Raw genomic sequence first — 17,630 nt, 5'->3', positions numbered from 1 at the left:
CAGACTGGTTGTTCCAGCTCCTCTTATGCTCCCTGTACTTTGAGTCACACAGGGGCCCAGGACTGAAACAGAACCTTATCACTGGCTCTTTGCAGGCTGAGGACAGCTTTAAAATGCTTTCAGTGGATGAGCTGTAGGTATTTCTCTGAATATCATTATGCTGAGCTACAACTTATGCTCGAACTATAATTCAGACCTACTATAAGCCAACTGTATTTGCTATGCTTGTTATGCTACAGACATCCTATTTCTTTCTTGCCAGTTTATCCCCTGGACAATGCCCTTGTTAATGCACACATGGCCTGAAGCCCCTACCTGTTTTATTGATCCCCCCCGGATTCTCCAACAACAGTAAAGCAGATTTTCCTAGCAAGGAAATCAATATGCCTTTAGATTAAGGTTCACATATAATGTTTAATAAGTTATATATTAATGATTTATTGTCTATTAATTCTCAATTCATAAGCACAACATTTCTGGCATCTGATTTAGCACACTGCACTTCAGTGTGTGGTCTCCACACTTGAAACAGCTCTCAGATCTCGCTTTCAATGGCTTAATTGAGTAATCCTTTAGAAATAGACTTTATTCTCTGTGTTTGGTATAAGCACAGTCTACGTTTCCACAACTCAGGTATTGCTGGTAGCATCTTAGTGTCCAAGCATTCAGCACATTGCAGTCTCAAGAGGGAACTCAAAGGTCAGCAAGAAAAGCAGAAATAAATTCAGTAATATATAAAAAGATGACAGGTCAATGGATTAACCCTTAAAATTCCTAGTATCAACTGCACTGCTGAATAGCCCTCTGCCAGCTTTGGAAAAACAGCACAGCTGAGAAGCACTGTTTTTAAACCAGCTTGTGAAGTGATCTGGGCTTGGATCTCACACTTCTTACACACAATCAAACCATTAGGTGCTATCCAGAATAATTCCCACTAGGGGTGGCCTGTAACTGCCCTTCCAAACGACACTTCAGAAAAGGATCTGTCTCCTAGAAGACCAGACTTCATTGTGAAAACAGAGTGCTACACCCTTACTATGGAATCATGCACGACTGTTTCATTGTTAAGATGCTGTCAAAGAAACACTGCCTGTGTAGTAAACTGCACGAGACAACCATTTCTTACATCTGTTGGATCTTCTCACATACCAGTTTATAAACTGTACCAAGCACAGAAGACTAAAAAAAAAGCTCAGTATGACTTTAACCATGTAAATTACAAGTGGAAGTTTCAAGACCAACTTTAATTACGTTTAATTAATGTCGCAAAGGAGCCAGGTACATTTCTGGTTAATGAACAGGAACATCTTTCCTGTTGCTTTTCGAAGCAACAGGAAAGATGTATTATCCCAACGCTTTTTACACTCACACATGCACATATTGGATTTAGGAAGAATGGGTAAATTAATCTCATTCATCTTCAAATCACTGCTCAGCATGCTCAACACAACAACACTGACGTTGGTAAAGCATTCACAGGCAAAAAGTGCCATGTCAGGAATAAGAGTCACTTGAACTCTTACTACCTGTTGTGCAGCTCACTCTGTGTGCATCACCTGTGGTTAGTGATGCTATTTTGTTAGAAGTGGATCACTTTGAAACTCACAGATACAAATGTAGGAATCTTAATCTACTGGCAATAAAGCATCCTCTGCATTCAGCCCTGCAGCCTGCGAGGCAGTTGGTAAGTGAGAAGAAACTTACAGCACCCTCCACCAGTACTGGGTGCAGGAGATGACTCTGCTACAGCATGACTGAGAGAGGTGTGCTCAGACAGGAGCCTTCTCAGTAATACTATCACACTACTGGTGAATAAAAACCAAACAGGCACAGTATTTCAAGAACAACCTGTAAACACTGCTGATAACACTGGCAACCACAGTGTAGCAGAGCAGGATTTTGTCCTTAACATATGCAAGATGAAGCTGCATACTCCGAATCAGTGACTTGGATTTCATTTCAATTATGCCTTAAGTTTGTTGGTTAAACTACTACAGTGGATAAAGGATTCCAAGAAGGAAGTTATTAGCTGCAGAGGCAGTGCTGTAACGTTGAACTCCCGTTGTTCAGCAGGACTAGTTGCCTTGTAAAGAACGAGAACTGCACCGCAGCTGTATGGGGGTAACCGGCCTTCCACACCAGGGCACCTACTTCCCACTGCTTGATTTAGAAAGTAAAAGCTTTGGTTCAGAAGATACATGCCTACCTTCAAAGACACCAAAAAGACATTGCAGTATCTCTAGAATTCAAGGGGTAAAACCATGAGATTAAATTTCTTTTCAACCTGGACATCATTTCTGACCCCGTGTTACCTGGGGCTAAGCCTCAGCAGTACAGTCAAGGTAATCTCAACCCATGATAAAGAAGGTTTACTTCATTCTTTCTGACTTTGTGCAAATCTTCCAGTCACTGTTCCACACCAAATGCTACTGTCACAAAGGGTTGCACAAATGTCTGCTGGTATTTTTAGAGTGTGGAGTTCTATCACAGACAGTTAGGAAATGTCTCTCTTTTTCCCCCTACAGAGTAGAAACATAAACCAGCACTTGCTCTGCTGGCAGTAAAGGGCTGTGACATTCACTGTGAGCTACAAACATATGCCAGAAGTCACAAACATACAACAGAAATGTGGTCCCCTGTGCTGGAGCCCAAAGAGATCTCAAACAAGAGATCTGAATGCCTCTGAAGGAAGAGGCTCCTGCATGCACTGTGAAACCTCCAGGTCTCACCTTAGATGGTCCTCACATGGTCTCCTTTCCACACACAGGACCACGCACAGGTGACATGGACTCTGCACCTATGGCTGAAATTCCCTTTACACACACCCACCGAGAAGGAAAGCAGCATGCCAGCTGTGATCCCTTAACTGCTCCAGCAGGTTCCCAACAGTGATCCTTAGTTACCTGTCACATGTTCCTGTTAAAGGTATTCTTAGCCAAGTCTCATGTCAATATTAAGATTAGTCTGTTAAGTCACTCTTCCATAGGAAAAAAATACTTGATAAGTAAAAGCTGGTAGAGTCCACAAGAGAAGCATTAGGAAAGTCCTACCTCTACCACTGCTTTGGCGTCCAGTCTGAAGTTGAAATCTCCAAAGACAAAATACGAAACTTTCTCAAACCGCTGATCTATAATTCTGGAAAAAAAAAACCCGAAACAATTGTGTCATTCAGCTGCACATGGATACGAGGGTGAGCACAGACACACGTGTTATCTCTAAGCACAGGTCAGAAATAATTACTGGAAAGATCAAACCTACCCATTTATACTGGAACAATACACTAACTGTGTTTCTGGGCTGATTCTCTTTGCTTAGGCAATTCTATCTAAAACCCCAGTAAAATAATGTATTTCATTTCCCATCTGGCTGGAAAGAGCAATGTGCAGGAAAGCAACTTTGCAGCAGTTAGTACAAATGATGCAGAAGCAGCACTTGGGCATCACAGAAATCTTGAGGGCATCGCAGAGGTACTCCACACCTTTGGAAATTTAAGTTATATGGCTTTAGGCTGTGCAGCTAAGAATTAGAAACCCCTCAGTAGTGGTGAGTTCAGATTACTTCAACGTTTGAGTTTACTTCTCAGTAAGATTGTGATCACAATGTTTAGCAGTGTTTGCTAGTACTCTAAGGACTGCATGACAAGTGACATGTTGGGGCTGTAAGTCAACGGTCACAGCTGGTGGAGGCTCATCTATGAGGTTTCCCCTGGCTCAGTTGCAGTTCTCTGACAGTTCTTTTTGTTCAAAGCAGATCCTACTGGGACTGTAGCTACACCTAAAAGGTGATCTTTCCAGATGTGAAGATTGACTTTTTTTCCTCAAGCCTTTGCTCAGTACCAAGCAGGGAGTTAAGGCATTACTATTCATCTTGCAAATCTTGTATTAACGGTTCAGTAATAACAATAACAATTGTTATTGTATTAGTACTTATCTATGATAAAAAACAATTATCTGGTACTCCTAACCATGTGCAATTTTACACACTTCCAGGGATCTTGGCTTTTGGAAATCCACTGATTCACACTCCATTTCACAACAGGAATCAACAGCATTCATTTCTTACCAGTAGCTGAGAAGGTATGAAAGACCTGAAATGGGACAGCTACAGAGAATATACACAGACAAAACACACACAAAACTGCAATGTACACTAGGTGTACAATACAGAAGAAATAAGGAACAAATGCACTGTGTACATTCTGGAGTATATCAATATGGAAGCGTTATGACATAAGGAACCCCAGCAGACCCAGAGGCAGGGACCTGTATAGATAGGTGCAAGATTATAAAGTCACACACAATAAGTAGGCTTCTGGCACAACACTGCCCAGGAAGGAGGCAAATAGCTTCAAAAGTTTTAACACATTACATCCATTTAGACTTTTCCAAGCTGTAAAGAAAGATACAACATTGGACTTACAGTGAAATACTGCTGCTCCTCTTAAAATGCTCTTCCATTCTTAGTCCACAGTCATCAATTGCTTTGGAATATTATTCTATCAAAAAATTAAGTGGACCTAAGGCAGTGATCATCTGAAGCAATATCTCTGCAAAGACTTATCCTTTGCTGGTGTGAAGATCTCCAAATCCTCCATTCAGTTGACAAATTATTGCAGGTACTGTTAATAAATACTGCCTACTGTCAGCTCCCAGCAAGCCCCGAGAACAACCTGCCACTCTTGACCTGTACATAACATTAGTTTGATTAGTGCTCTCATGGCACTTTAAAGGAAAATGAGAACTTAAAAGTTAAACCATTTACATTACCACAATTTGCTAACACTATCATTGCAAAATCTGAGATGCAACTTCCACATAAGAAAAAAACGATTTTGCTTTGCCAACTTTCCTGATTCATTTCTTACTTCTGGCTTTGCTCATTGCCATTTACTGCTGACAAAGAAATGACAGATATTGCAGGAATGACATCAAGGTCTAGAGAAGGCCTCTTAAAACAAATTGGTATTATGAGAATGATGCCTGTGATTGTATTATGCAAAGATGGATTTTCCAAATAAACAGACTATTCCAAAAATAGCCAGGTAAAATGTCTCCTAACTGATGACCCAACCAGCTTATTAGTCTGCTGCTGATCAATTCATTAAAATTCAGTCATTTCATAGTCTTGCACATTACCCCATTTAAACGTGATTTGCGTACAGATCAATGCCAGCTTTCAAACTGATAATTTTAACCAGCTGCTCCCCTTGCAGTTTGTCATGTTGGACATTTTAGGAAGAGTGTCTCACGACAGACTGAAGTACAATAGTCCAAACTTTGCTTCTCAAGAAAGATGTTTAAGTGGCTTCTGACTATCTCCTTTTCATGGGTGCTGAAGTTTAGGTGTATAGTGAAATTATCAATGGTACAGCGGGAATGTACAAATTATGTACTTATTAAATGATCTGGGATACCTAATAATCAAATACGCTTTAAATGACTCAATACATGTATGTAACACACTGTCCTTTCCACTGGAACTTACCATCAGTTCAAGAGTTCCCAAACCTTAGAATTATTTCAGCAGTGGTGCTCTGATAGCTCTGTTCTGAAACACTTACCAATGCCTACAACTGCACTGAATCAATGGTGCAAGAACCAATCTTATGGATTGTGCTTTCAGAATCAGACCCCAAGTCAGCACAGGGGATGGCAATACAGAAGAGTACAGCATTATTCCCTGCCCCAGGAACATGTGGGAAAACAGCGCTGGAACCAAGCCCTGCAGAGCACTGTCAGGACTGGCACATGCAGTGAGGGTGCTGGGAGAGGAGGAAGAGCTAAACCCAAGTGTTCCTTTCATTTCCTTAGCCTCCACCTTCTAAGTCACAAACACATTCAGTTCATCACATGTACAAGTATATAAGAAAGTGGAAGACAATTTCTTCCCACGAGTGCTTGCAGATCACCTGGGAAGGCTCCAAACTCTGTGTTGCCCTACTTTGCTATTTGTTTCTATAACAATACCCTTCCTCTAACCATGAATCAAATAAGCCTTTAAAAAATGTTGCCACGAATCAGTCAATGGAGTGATAAATCTGAATCACATAGAAAGCAAGCAGCCACCTATGTCGCCAGCATTAATCTCACTGTTTTAGTGCAGAACCCAGTGCCATTTCCTTTCCCCTGCACTTGCTGACTACCAGATGACCCTGAAGAGCTCCAGCACAATTCTAGCCTCTGCTCTTTCCTCTACAACTTTTCTAAATGGCTTGTGACAAAAAGGTGACTTGGACAAAAGTTTCATGACTGTGGAGATGCTACAAAACACTTCCACAGCCCCATACACCAGAGCAAACAAGAGATCAACAGTGCTGTGACTAGCGCTGCTGCTTGTTGTGAGCTCTGCAGGGCCATCAACAGGCAAGCAGGATGGATACAATGCAATGCAAATAAACCAGAAAACTTTTCAAACAGATGACAGCCCTTCCTTCCCAGAAAAAGAAGTCTTCCCTTGGAAAAGGCTGGAAGAACACCTTCACTCTTCTGATCCTTTGTTCTTGCTCCAGAAGGTATCGCTTATGAGAAAAGAGTTTACACTTAGAACACACCAAAGAAGTATCCCTTCCTTCTGTGCATTTTGGAACTCAAAGTAACAAGTTCATTATGGCAAATAAGGACCACTGGAAAAAAAACACACTTAGAGTGGCTTTGTTGGTGACCTTGTTAAACTTTCAAGCTCACAAATATAAATGCTATAGATGATTCCTCTTCTTCTAGTTCCCCAAACACAGAGCTTTTAATTGCAGAAGGCATCCTTGACAATAGTATCAGACTCTTCATACTTGGAGAACATTACCTTCTTTATTTTGCCAGTTTCAAACTAATTCTACATCTTTAACTGCTGGCTCTACGCTGAAAGACTTCTGGACGAGTTGGGTTATTCTCTGCTTGTTTTCAAGTTCTCTTGTATTTTGAGAAGAGGCAGATCCCACACAGTTCTGGAAACAGAATAGCTAGAAATAGCTGTATAGACATGACAGGGCAGTGAAAGAAGGAAACTCTCCAGCAGTAGTAGCTTTCAAGTAAGGTTTACAGCTGAAGTTGATGACATGCTGAAATGTTTTGAAGAGTCACATCCATGGTTCATGTATTTTTTTAAGGAGTAAACTTCACTGGTAAGGGTGCAAATTAATGTTAAATTACAGCAATTTCTTTGCTGCAAAATAAATACGTTCAGTTCTTATTTTGGTCTAATAACTGCAGGTGACTCACAGTGGACATCAGCCGCTGCTTTGCAAACCCAGATAAAAGTCGCTCTGTCTGCACTGGGGGTGCTCTGCTGTATCAGTGAGAATTGAGCAGAGCAACCTCCACTCATCCCAGCTGTTCAGCATGGCAATCCTAATGCATTTTCCCGAAGACCTGTGACAAAATCTGTCTGTAATCCTGGGGGCACCAGGAGAATTCCAAGGAGCCTCTGAACCCCCTGAGCCATGGCACTGAAGTGCTATACCTTAAGCTAGCCTGGCTGGCCACAGCGAAGAGTTCCCAGCTCGGAGCAGGGGCCAACCTGCACAAAAGGCAACCTCGAGAGAAGTCAAACACACACCACAGGATAATCAAATGCTCAGGTTTGGTCTTGGAGCCCAGGATATGTCACATGTTTTGACATAAAGACAGACCTCCTGGTCTGGATGGCAGCATCAGCTAAACCCGCTATGAAGGGAAAGTTTCTTCAAAGCCATTTGGATCTGGATGCCATATTCTGAGCAAGACTAAATAAAACAAGAGGCAGAGGTTCCTCTTCTCCTTGATACTACTGGAAATCTGGGTCTAGTTATTAATTTCAGCCTCTGCACAGAACACCAATAGGAATTGCTTAGTGCAATCTTAAAATGAACAATTCCATGGTATAGGAATCACTGAAATCCTTTTGTAATTTAAAATACTCATTATAGTAGTTACAATTGAAGTTACTTCACGAAATACACCCTCGTTTATAAAAGCTATATGGGGTACTGTATATATGATTCAAAGCACTGAAATTCAGCCAGAAAACAATAGGGCAATGAGAAACATGACTGACTTTCCCCTGCTTTCATACTTACCCCCCCATACTGGTGCAAGAAAAGAGATGACAAGGAAGCTGCTAAATATCAGCAATTTGGTCATGGAGGAGAGCAGCTGAACATGATTCAGTGTGACAAGAGGCACTGTGTTTTGGCTAAACCATTTCTCAGGGCACTTTGTAAGGAGGATCAGCAGCATTATTCCTTTAATAGCCATGTCTAATGCAATAGCCAGCTGGGTTTTGTCCCAGACCAAGGTATCAGCATCAGGTCAGAAGGTAACATTCTGTTTACACGATTATTTCCTAAAGCACTTATCTTCTCCTCGGTGTGAAAGTTGACTTTTCTGTTTGTAAGGAGGCCTAAAGAATTGAGGGAATGGGAAAAATTAGCTACACTGAGCTGGAGCTGAATGGCATTAAGTGGGAGGTCTGAGAAAGGCTGCTGCGGCGCTCAGCAGGACACCTTATTACCCGCGTCATCGCAGTTCATTCAGGCAAGCCATACCAGTGTCACCAGCATTCCCACACAAAGACAAAGTTCTTCACACAGTCTATAAACATGCCTCCCTGGCCAATTCATCCTCACTTGACACCGCTGAAAAGAGGGGCTCAAGGGGGGTTTTTGTTGTTTTTTTTTAAGCACAACAATAACATAACAAAACCAAAGGCAGCCCCGCAGCTCGGCCCGGCGGGCTGAATGCAGCGGAAGGAGGGACGCTGTCACGTTGCTCAGGAAGAAACAATCCAGAGGTCAGGCCATATTGTATTCAGTGAGCAAATTTTTATAATAACTAAATGTGTTTAAGCTGGGTACTCGCTAACATGAGCACTTCCCTGTTTCTCACACACCTTCTGGGACAAGGCATTCCCTTTCTACCATCCCTTTATTTTCGCACACAACCCAGGCAGAGGCATTAAGGGTACAAAAGGTGCTCTTACAATGAACTACTGCCTATATAAAATGCTCTTTCCTAAGTAAGGGAGTATGAAAATCACAACTAACTACGCTGAGGAGAGGCAGCTCGGTCTCGGTGTGGCAATCCCCTCCCAGGTTAATCTGCCAACCTGGCTTGTTGCTCACTGCAGCAGGGCATTCACAACAGGTTCTGGGTTGATCTCAGCCCAGGAAAGGCCCCGCTGCCCTGTCTCTGCCCAGGATGCTCAAACATTTTCACATGCCAGCTGATGGTGAGGTGCACAGGGACCACCGAGGCCGAGGCAGCCACTGGCACCTTGCTGCATGCGGAGAGTCACTGTGCAGCACTGGGTGCGTCACCACGAGGCTACCAGTGTGGCAGCAGAAAGTGACTAGACCATCCCGTCAGTGGGAGCCAAGAGCTAGTATGGAGGAGGCAGGTGACTTGCGGATAAGGAGGTTAAACACACTTTCTTTATCTCTAATGCCAGAGGCAGCAACAACTCCTGCCGTGACTTCTGGTGGAAAGCCAAGGAACGGCGATAGTGAAACCTGTCTTCTGCCACAGCCATGATGATGAACTGAAGATCAGTTCTGGGACCTGCTGGAGTGAGTCCAGAGGAGGCCATGGAGCTGCTGCGAGGGCTGGAGCACCTCTGCTCTGGAGCCAGGCTGAGAGAGCTGGGCTGGGGCAGCCTGGACAAGAGAAGGCTCCTGAAGGGGAGACCTGAGAGCAGCTCCAGTGCCTAAAGGGGCTGCAGGGAACCTGGAGAGGGGCTTGGGACAAGGGCCTGTAGGGACAGGCCAAGGGGAATGGCTTGAACCTGCCAGAACAGGGGAGACTGAGCTGAGCTCTTAGGCAGAAGCTCTTCCCTGTGAGGGGGCTGAGGCGCTGGCACAGGGTGCCCAGAGAAGCTGTGGCTGCCCCATCCCTGGCAGTGCTCAAGGCCAGGTTGGACACAGGGGCTTGGAGCAAGCTGCTCCAGTGGAAGGGGTCCCTGCCTGTGGCAGGGGCTGGAGCTGGAGGAGCTTTAAGGTCCCTTCCAACACAAACCAGGCTGGGATTCTATGATCAACATAATGTAAACATTAGGTTTTGGCTTATACAGAACACAGGTTTGATGTGTGGCCTTTCAGATTTCTGCTGTTCCTATCCTTGTGGCTTTTCCTTGACGGGTTTTAGTCACACAGATCAGCTTGCAACCTGCACCTCAAGAACTGGTCCCTAGGGAACCCACATCCAGCAGAGGTTTTAGAGAAATGTTTGAGACAGAGCCCTGCCACCTTTGCAGCGCAGTCAGTGCTCAGCTCCCACCATTTAGAGACAAAATCCAGAAAAAGCCCCGTTAGTTCTGAATGGGAGTTATCTGGTGACTGTCAAAGTATGTCTCAAAAGCCATGACATAAGTGCCTTCATTGGCATGCCCAAGGTGTTGTAGTGCTGCCATTAAAAAGATAAAGTTTATCATATTTTTGTGCCCTGTTCTTTCTGATATAATAGCTAAAACCTATTAATAACACCAAAACATCTCAAAAGGTCATGCAGGATACAGCAAGATGAAGGGAATTGTCAAGAAGCTTAGGCAATCATCTTAGCACTCAAGGCATTTGCCAGGGCTGTTTAACTAATATGTGATGTTCACTTTTAATTTCAATATAGTGCCATTTGGGCAAAAATGTTGTATTTTTTAATTAATTACAATGTCAGCAGCTATTAAGATTAAAAGAAAGACCACATCAATAATAAATACTTAATCCAAAGAAAGGATTACAAGAAGAGCAATAAAAATCAATTTTTAGAGCTGGAAAATTGTGACTTTTTCCTCACTTGACTGGTATTTTCATTATATTGACAAACCCATGATCTTACCTGACACTGACATTCGCCTAATGAAATAGCAGCCATGTATAATGATGTAAGTCCTTGTCAATTTTGCTACAGGAGAACACAACGCTACGGCACTGGTGGTGTGTTACAGAGACATTTTCTTGCTCTTCATCTGATGCAAGAGAAAACAACAAAAAGAAACCAGAGAAATTGCACGTCTTTTTCAGTCTTCCTTTATGACGGAAGATTAAAATCCTTCCACATAACTTCTGGATATCCTCAGTGTTGGTAACACTCGGTCACAAGCAGGCAGCAGGTAACTGCTGTATGTTAACTTGCATGAAGACCAAGACGTTGCAATTCTTGCTTACTGTTCTGCAGGGCTTGGATGTGGGGAGGAAAACAGAATTCCTGAGTTCACTTAGCAGATAGCACTAAAAAAGTGCACTAAGTGCACTAGAAGTGCAGATAGCACTGCAACTACTTTGAGAAAGGGGTAACACAGACTGCTGGGAACAGAGAAAGGCTTCATTCAAAGGATTAAAAAATGCTTGACATTGAGAAAAGCTAGCAACAAATTTCACATACTTAATTGTTAGAACCATATTGGATCACAGACTGGTTTGGGTTGAAAGGGACCTTAAAGCTCATCCAGTTCCAAGCCTGCCACGGGCAGGGACACCTTCCACTGGAGCAGCTTGCTCCAAGCCCCATCCAACCTGGCCTTCCTTATCTTAAGCATTTATCCCTTTGAAAATAGCACTGCAGTGAACTATTGAGCTGAGAGAGGAAACAAAATTAGGGGTGACACAGGAGAGACATCTGAAGTGCTAAAGAGAAGAGAAATCCCTCTCTTTCAACAGAGCACAGTGGTTAAAAAATGAAAGCTGTCAACTTCAGGTTTGGGTAAAGACAGTTCTGGTGGATATAGAGATACAGGAGTGAGAACTGAATCATCTGAGCTGCATCTTCAACCCTACATCAAGGGAACGAGAAAGCAGCTTTCATAGAAGGTGAGGCAGTTACAGCTGTTTACTGGTCAGACCATGAAGAACATCTCCCAAGTCCATCTACAACTACCTCAGCACTTGGACAGATGGACAAGAGGCTAAAATGCTGCAACTCGTATGTTTATTTACCTGCTGGGGAGAATATGTGTCTTTTCAGGACATGAATCCAAGACCCAGAGACAACAACCTCCTACCTTCCTATGGGACTGCAAATGCTGGGATATGGTGATTCACATAGTGCCCCATAAGCTCAAATGAAGCAGAATGGAGCTTTCAGCCATTTCTCCATTTTATAACTATCAGCTCATAGCATCATCCTACAGCAAGCATTGTAAATAAAATCACAATAGCAATTTATTTTCATTTCTCTGCAAATGAATAAGAATTGGATCAACAGCCCATATAGATTCTTCTTAATTGAATCACAGCTATCTTGGAAGATGATATGGCCATACGAGAGAACATTTCAAAAGACACAAACCACAATGAATGCTGATGTGAGTGTCACCTTTAGCTAGACACTAATGACTGGTCTTTATCTAGCTCCAGACTCTCTGAGGAACAAATTACAGTAAAAGGAGAAATGTAACTCAATGAGAACGTGATGCACTCTGCACATTCTCCTATAAAGCTGCTTTCAGAGAGAAATCAAGCAGGCAACAAGTGATTTAGAGCCATTTCTCTTTCAAGAGGAATTCTCTCTTTCCTTCAGTTGTCTCTGATTACACAAATTCTTCCAGGAGTGATATTTTTTACAGTACACCCAATCCAGGCTGTAGCTACACCAGTTATGTTCTCCCTGAATGACACAGGAGCCAACTGGAGCAGCTCCAGGACAAGCTATTACTGGAAAGAAGATAGGGACAAGTAAAACCCTAATGAAGGATGAGGAGGAGGTTCAGTGCTGCCAGAAGCATTTCCAGCTCCTGGCAGACTCGGGATCCCTCATCACCACCCACAGTGCAGGGCCATGAGCTTGCTTTGTGACAACTGCTGGAAACCCCTCGGGAACCTGCAGAGCTTTCATGTCACCGTTTCTCCTGGAAGAGCCACAGTTCTATTCCCACTGGCAATGCGAAGAGTGACTTCGTGTAGCCATACTGTTTTTTAAGTGACACCTTTCTGTGTGACACCTGCAAGTTCTTAAAGGTTCTGGATTTTGGACTGCTGACTTTTCAGCCACTGCTTCCAAACCTGCTACCTTTTGCACAGATTTCTTGTTATCATGAGAGAAAAAAAAAACCCAGGCCTTTAATTTAAAATTTGAATATTAAATGCTGCAAATGTACTAATCACCTGTTTAGTTATTAATTAATGCCAAAAAGAAAAAGAAATAATAAAAAGGCCCAAATGCTGAAAACAACAGAATAAGGGCAAAATTACTGACCACAACTGTCAGAAATCATCATTCCTTGTGTCCTTAACATTATAACCATGTATTTTCTGCTACAATGCAAATGAGCACAAAAGGATTTTTCTGCTAAAAATACACCTAACTCGAATTCGGAATGTGTTTGTGGCCAAAGGACACAGGCATGGAGTTTGGGACAGCTGCACCAGACACGTAGAAGCTTGAGCCAGGAGAAGAACACGAAGCAAAGAAAAAAGTGCCTGTGACTGTATTTGACAGGTTGAGAGTAACAAGACAATTTTGCTGGATTTACTCTTTAAAGAGCATATTATACAAACAGGCTAATTTTGAGAGCACTTAACCTTAGTTTGGGGGGGGGGAGTGTGTTAGTGAATAAGAATGAGATGAGCCTCAGGGTGTTTTTTGAATGTGGTCTTGGGTTTTAAACCTTTGTTAGCAGACATCTGGGTGGAAGGTTTATTTGCGCGTTCTATCTGAATACACAGAAATTCCTCTAACCGTTCCGAGGCGCATGCCTGGAGTTAAAGCCACTGCTGCAAAATATAAACTACCAAAAATAAAATGCCCCCAGACGAGCTGCTCCGAGGATCTTCTCAAATGACCCAGATCTTTGGAGTGAAGTTTTCCTTTGCCTAGAAACGAAGTGGCTTTTCTTTTGCTCATTCAGCTGCTAGTTCTGGGAAAAGCCCAAAGAGAAACATTTAGATTGGAGGGGTCTTTGAGAAGATGTGACAGTTGACTGATGAGCATCCATAAAATGACAAAGAATAGTTGTGTGGAGCCGGTGCATCACATCGCCTCTCCCTGGGAAACTAATTGCTCTGAATTGTTAATAGTAACATTATTTTTCTGGCAATCATTTCTTTTGAATACCCAAAACGAGCATGAAACAGCTCCTTTGACCGGACATAAAAGTTAAATGTCCCAATGTTGATCAAATTAACTTCAGCTATGTGACAATGGACTATATTTGTGAGAAAATAATGAAGGGCACAAAGGGGAGCTTTATGCCAAGATTTCACAGTTGTAATGTAAAAATGTTTCTGTTGAACTAGGCCAGGGAGCATTTCAATAGGGAAACAGAAGAGCACTGTCACTTTCTTGAAAAAAAAACCACATTCATTTTATGGATCCGAATGCTCCAGATAATTTCAGGAAGTTTAAATGGCTGCACAGCAGGACCCGCGGTATCAGGCTCACATCTCACGTCCTGCCCTTTGCAAACGCACTCCTCATACTTTTAAAGGACCCCGGGCTACAGCTTCAGCTCAATCCCTGGCCAGGCCGCTAATTCATGGGACACTTTTCCCCAGCCAGGGTCTAAAGGACATGACCAATAGGCCAATATGATTAATTAATATGACACATGCACAAGCATCAATTACAGCAGGTCAAGAAAGACTAAAGTAAAATGTAAATGATATTTCCTTGTGTATAGCTTAAACCCTCCAACTTTAGAAAATATAAACCCCAAGTATTATGGAAACAGGGATAACTGTAGGTGGGAATTACCCAAATTGGGCATGGAGGATTTTTTTTTGCTCCACAAAACATAAAGCAGGTGTTCTTATTCTCATTTGTAAAGCAAGTTCAGCTGTGGCTGTATCTATGCCTATCTGGAACAACGTAACTGACTTCTGGTAATTAACTTTTAGTTTATATTAGCATTGACCAAGACTCCTCACACACAGGAGTTCTGTACATATACACTGTGTATGTGTTTGTAAATACACAAGCGGTTGCTTCACCCCAGTGTAATTCCAGCTCTCTTAGTCTTTAAAGCATCTATCCAACACATTTTCTTCACACTTGTTCAATGGCAAATGCTGAAACGAGTCTGGTGCGGTGCACATCAGCCAGCTGCATGTAATCTTCTCACTCTGTAATTCATTTTTAACATTACTGAAGCTAAACCACTTCAGAACACCACTGTCTGAGCAAGCCTTTCTACTCCCATGACTATGAACAGACTCCCTCAGGAGAAAACTTTTAGTGGCAAACTGAAATCATTCACTTGCCACTTTTTCCTTGTGTCCCCAGCCCTGTCCCTCGCAGTAACTCGGGGATGCTGCACAGCTCCTGTGTTAAAACCTCAGAGTTACAATAACTTTGGGGAAACCAACTTCCCTGGTCACTTTAACAGCGAAACTAATTCATTTGAGCTTTGTTTGCAAACTCTTTTTTCGTCTGTGTTCCAAACTCCTGTGACGGCTTTTACCATACATTAAAAGGCTGCTCTAAACTCATGTTTATGAAGATGCAACAGGAGCAGGACTGTGCTTTCCCTTGCTCTCACAGTGACCCAAACCAACTGTGAGAAGGTGTTTCTGCTTCATTCAGTGAAGGTTTAGCTCATTAAACTGTTTTCCTTCTCAGTATTGTTCACTGGGTTTGAACTGCATTGCTGTTAAATGCTCTTTAGAAGTTTAAAGGCTTTAAAGGAAAAGACTTATCAGCCTCTGTTTTTAACAGCACTAAATCTGCATTATTAGTTCATGCAGATAAGGGGATTTAAAAGCTCAGCTTGAAACCTCTCTCTTCTGTATTTATCTGACACTGCATAGTTCCAGTAGCTCAGCTGGAAATGTAGATCTATGAAGCTTTAAAGAGAGATTAAAGCCAAGAAAAGAAGTACTTTCCCCCTATAGACGCTCTCACTTTCCCTTTTCCTACTGTCTGAAGGGGTGATAGCAGACAATGGTCAAAGATGGTTCCCAAAACCCTCTGAATGGGGACACTGTTGGTGGCAGCATTCATTCAGAGCAAGCTCCAGTGTATTGTCCTCCCCAATCAGGGGATCAGAATAGAGTTTGCTGGTGGCTGCCAAAAGGTTAGCGCTGCCGATGAAAGGGGGTTCCCATTATTCACTGCTCTTACAGAACTCCCCTTTTGTGGCAGGCAGCCCATCACCGCGCTGCGGAGGTCCGGATCTGCGGCTGGCTGCTCCCTCCCAATGCACAATTGCACTGAATGCCAGCTCACAGGAGCGTTGTGCAACCGGAGCCCCGAGAACAGGGGAGCTGGGGCAGGTTTTGGCAGTGTCACATTTTAATGATAGACCATCCTGACATCTCTGACCCAGAGCTGACACTAATACCACCGTCCTGCTACCTTACCCTTGCCCGGGCATCGTGGGAGGTCCAGAGCCAACACCAGCTCCTGAAGCACAGTGCAAGCTGTAAACAAGTGTGCAGTAAATAACGCGGGCGCTTTACACAGGTTTGCTACAGCTCCTCATGCAAAGCAGAGGAAAAGGAGACCAATGGAGCTGAGTTAAAATGAGATAAAACCAAGTCTCTCCCATGCTGTGTGTGACACGACCTGAAAACCTGGCTCTCAAACTGCACCGAGAGCAGATCTTGATCTTACTGTGTCTGTCCCCTTTTTATAAAGACCTTTAGAGGTATCTTCCATAAATGACCACATCCTACCAGCCTGCAAACCTCCCAAGTGCCCCCAGTGGTTTCTGATGCTTTGAACAGTTTTACAAGCCATACAAGAGCAGACACACTGGATTTTAACTCTTCATCCTTGTACCAACCCCCCCCCCCCCCAAGTGAAAATAAAAGCCTATTTTTGAGAAATTCTTACTCAGCCCTCTGCTGGGGTGCACAGGAAAAGCACTTCTTCAGACAGAGTGGGGAAAGCAGCCTCCGCTGCTAAAGTATCTGCCTCAAAGAAGATAAAACTTAAAGAAAGAAATAGAACTTCGGACAGAAAGTAACTGAAAAGTATTTATAGCCCATTCCACATTTCAGAGCCTCTTCCAGTTAAAATCTACAGTGTTTGCCATGGCTGCTTTGAGGAGACACTTCCCAGCTCTATTTCTCATGCAGTCAAGCAGTACCTCAAGAGAAATAAATGCCTGCTCACTTTGCCAAAGCACGTGCGCCCATGAAGAAATCACACTTTTTTTGCTCAAGAAAAAGCTTTATAACTGCTAATGAGGGCGGCTGTAAATTGTTGGGTGTTTTGGGGACTATCCCCTGTATGGTTCCACCCACCAGATGAATCAACTCTGTAACAGATGTTATTAATAACAGTGATGACTGCACACAAACGCTGTGCTGCTGCCTGAAAAAGATTAGCTGCCTACTGCACTCAGCTAGGCCTGAGATATGAACAGCACAGCGTTTAGTGCTGGGGGGGAGCTCATGGCTTATGAGGAGAGGGTGGAAGAGCTGGATTTGTTCAGCTTACAGAAGAGAAGGCTCCAGCAGCATTCTCTTGCTGGCTTCATGTATTTGGTAGTTACAGAAAAGACAGAGCCACACTCTTCCCAGTGACATGCGCCAAAAGTTGAGGGCAATGGGAAATCCTGTCTGCATATCAGGGAGAAAAAGCTCCACAATGAGGGCAGACAAACCCAGGAACAAGTGGCCCAGAGACACTGCAGGTCACCGTGCGTGGAGCTCTTCCAAGCTCGGCTGGGTAAGCCTGGAACAACCTGATCCGATGCTGAAGCCAACCCTGCTCTGAGCAGGAGGATCA

General features: G+C 43.2%; 1 protein-coding gene across 2 annotated transcripts in view; it reads right to left on the bottom strand.

Annotated features, from left to right (window-relative positions):
• Window positions 1-17,630, bottom strand: part of INPP5A (inositol polyphosphate-5-phosphatase A) — a 215,545-nt gene that overhangs the window by 64,516 nt on the left and 133,399 nt on the right. For both annotated transcript variants that reach the window (XM_065672509.1, XM_065672510.1), the window contains exon 9: window positions 3,051-3,135. In XM_065672509.1, the coding sequence (XP_065528581.1) occupies window positions 3,051-3,135 (85 nt within the window). The remainder of the gene's footprint in view (window positions 1-3,050; window positions 3,136-17,630) is intronic.

This window comes from Lathamus discolor, chromosome 3, assembly GCF_037157495.1.
Source record: "Lathamus discolor isolate bLatDis1 chromosome 3, bLatDis1.hap1, whole genome shotgun sequence".
In the NCBI taxonomy this organism is placed as follows: Eukaryota; Metazoa; Chordata; class Aves; order Psittaciformes; family Psittacidae; genus Lathamus; species Lathamus discolor.
The sequence above is the reverse complement of the archived record's forward strand: the minus strand, read 5'-3'. Positions and strand labels throughout refer to the sequence as shown.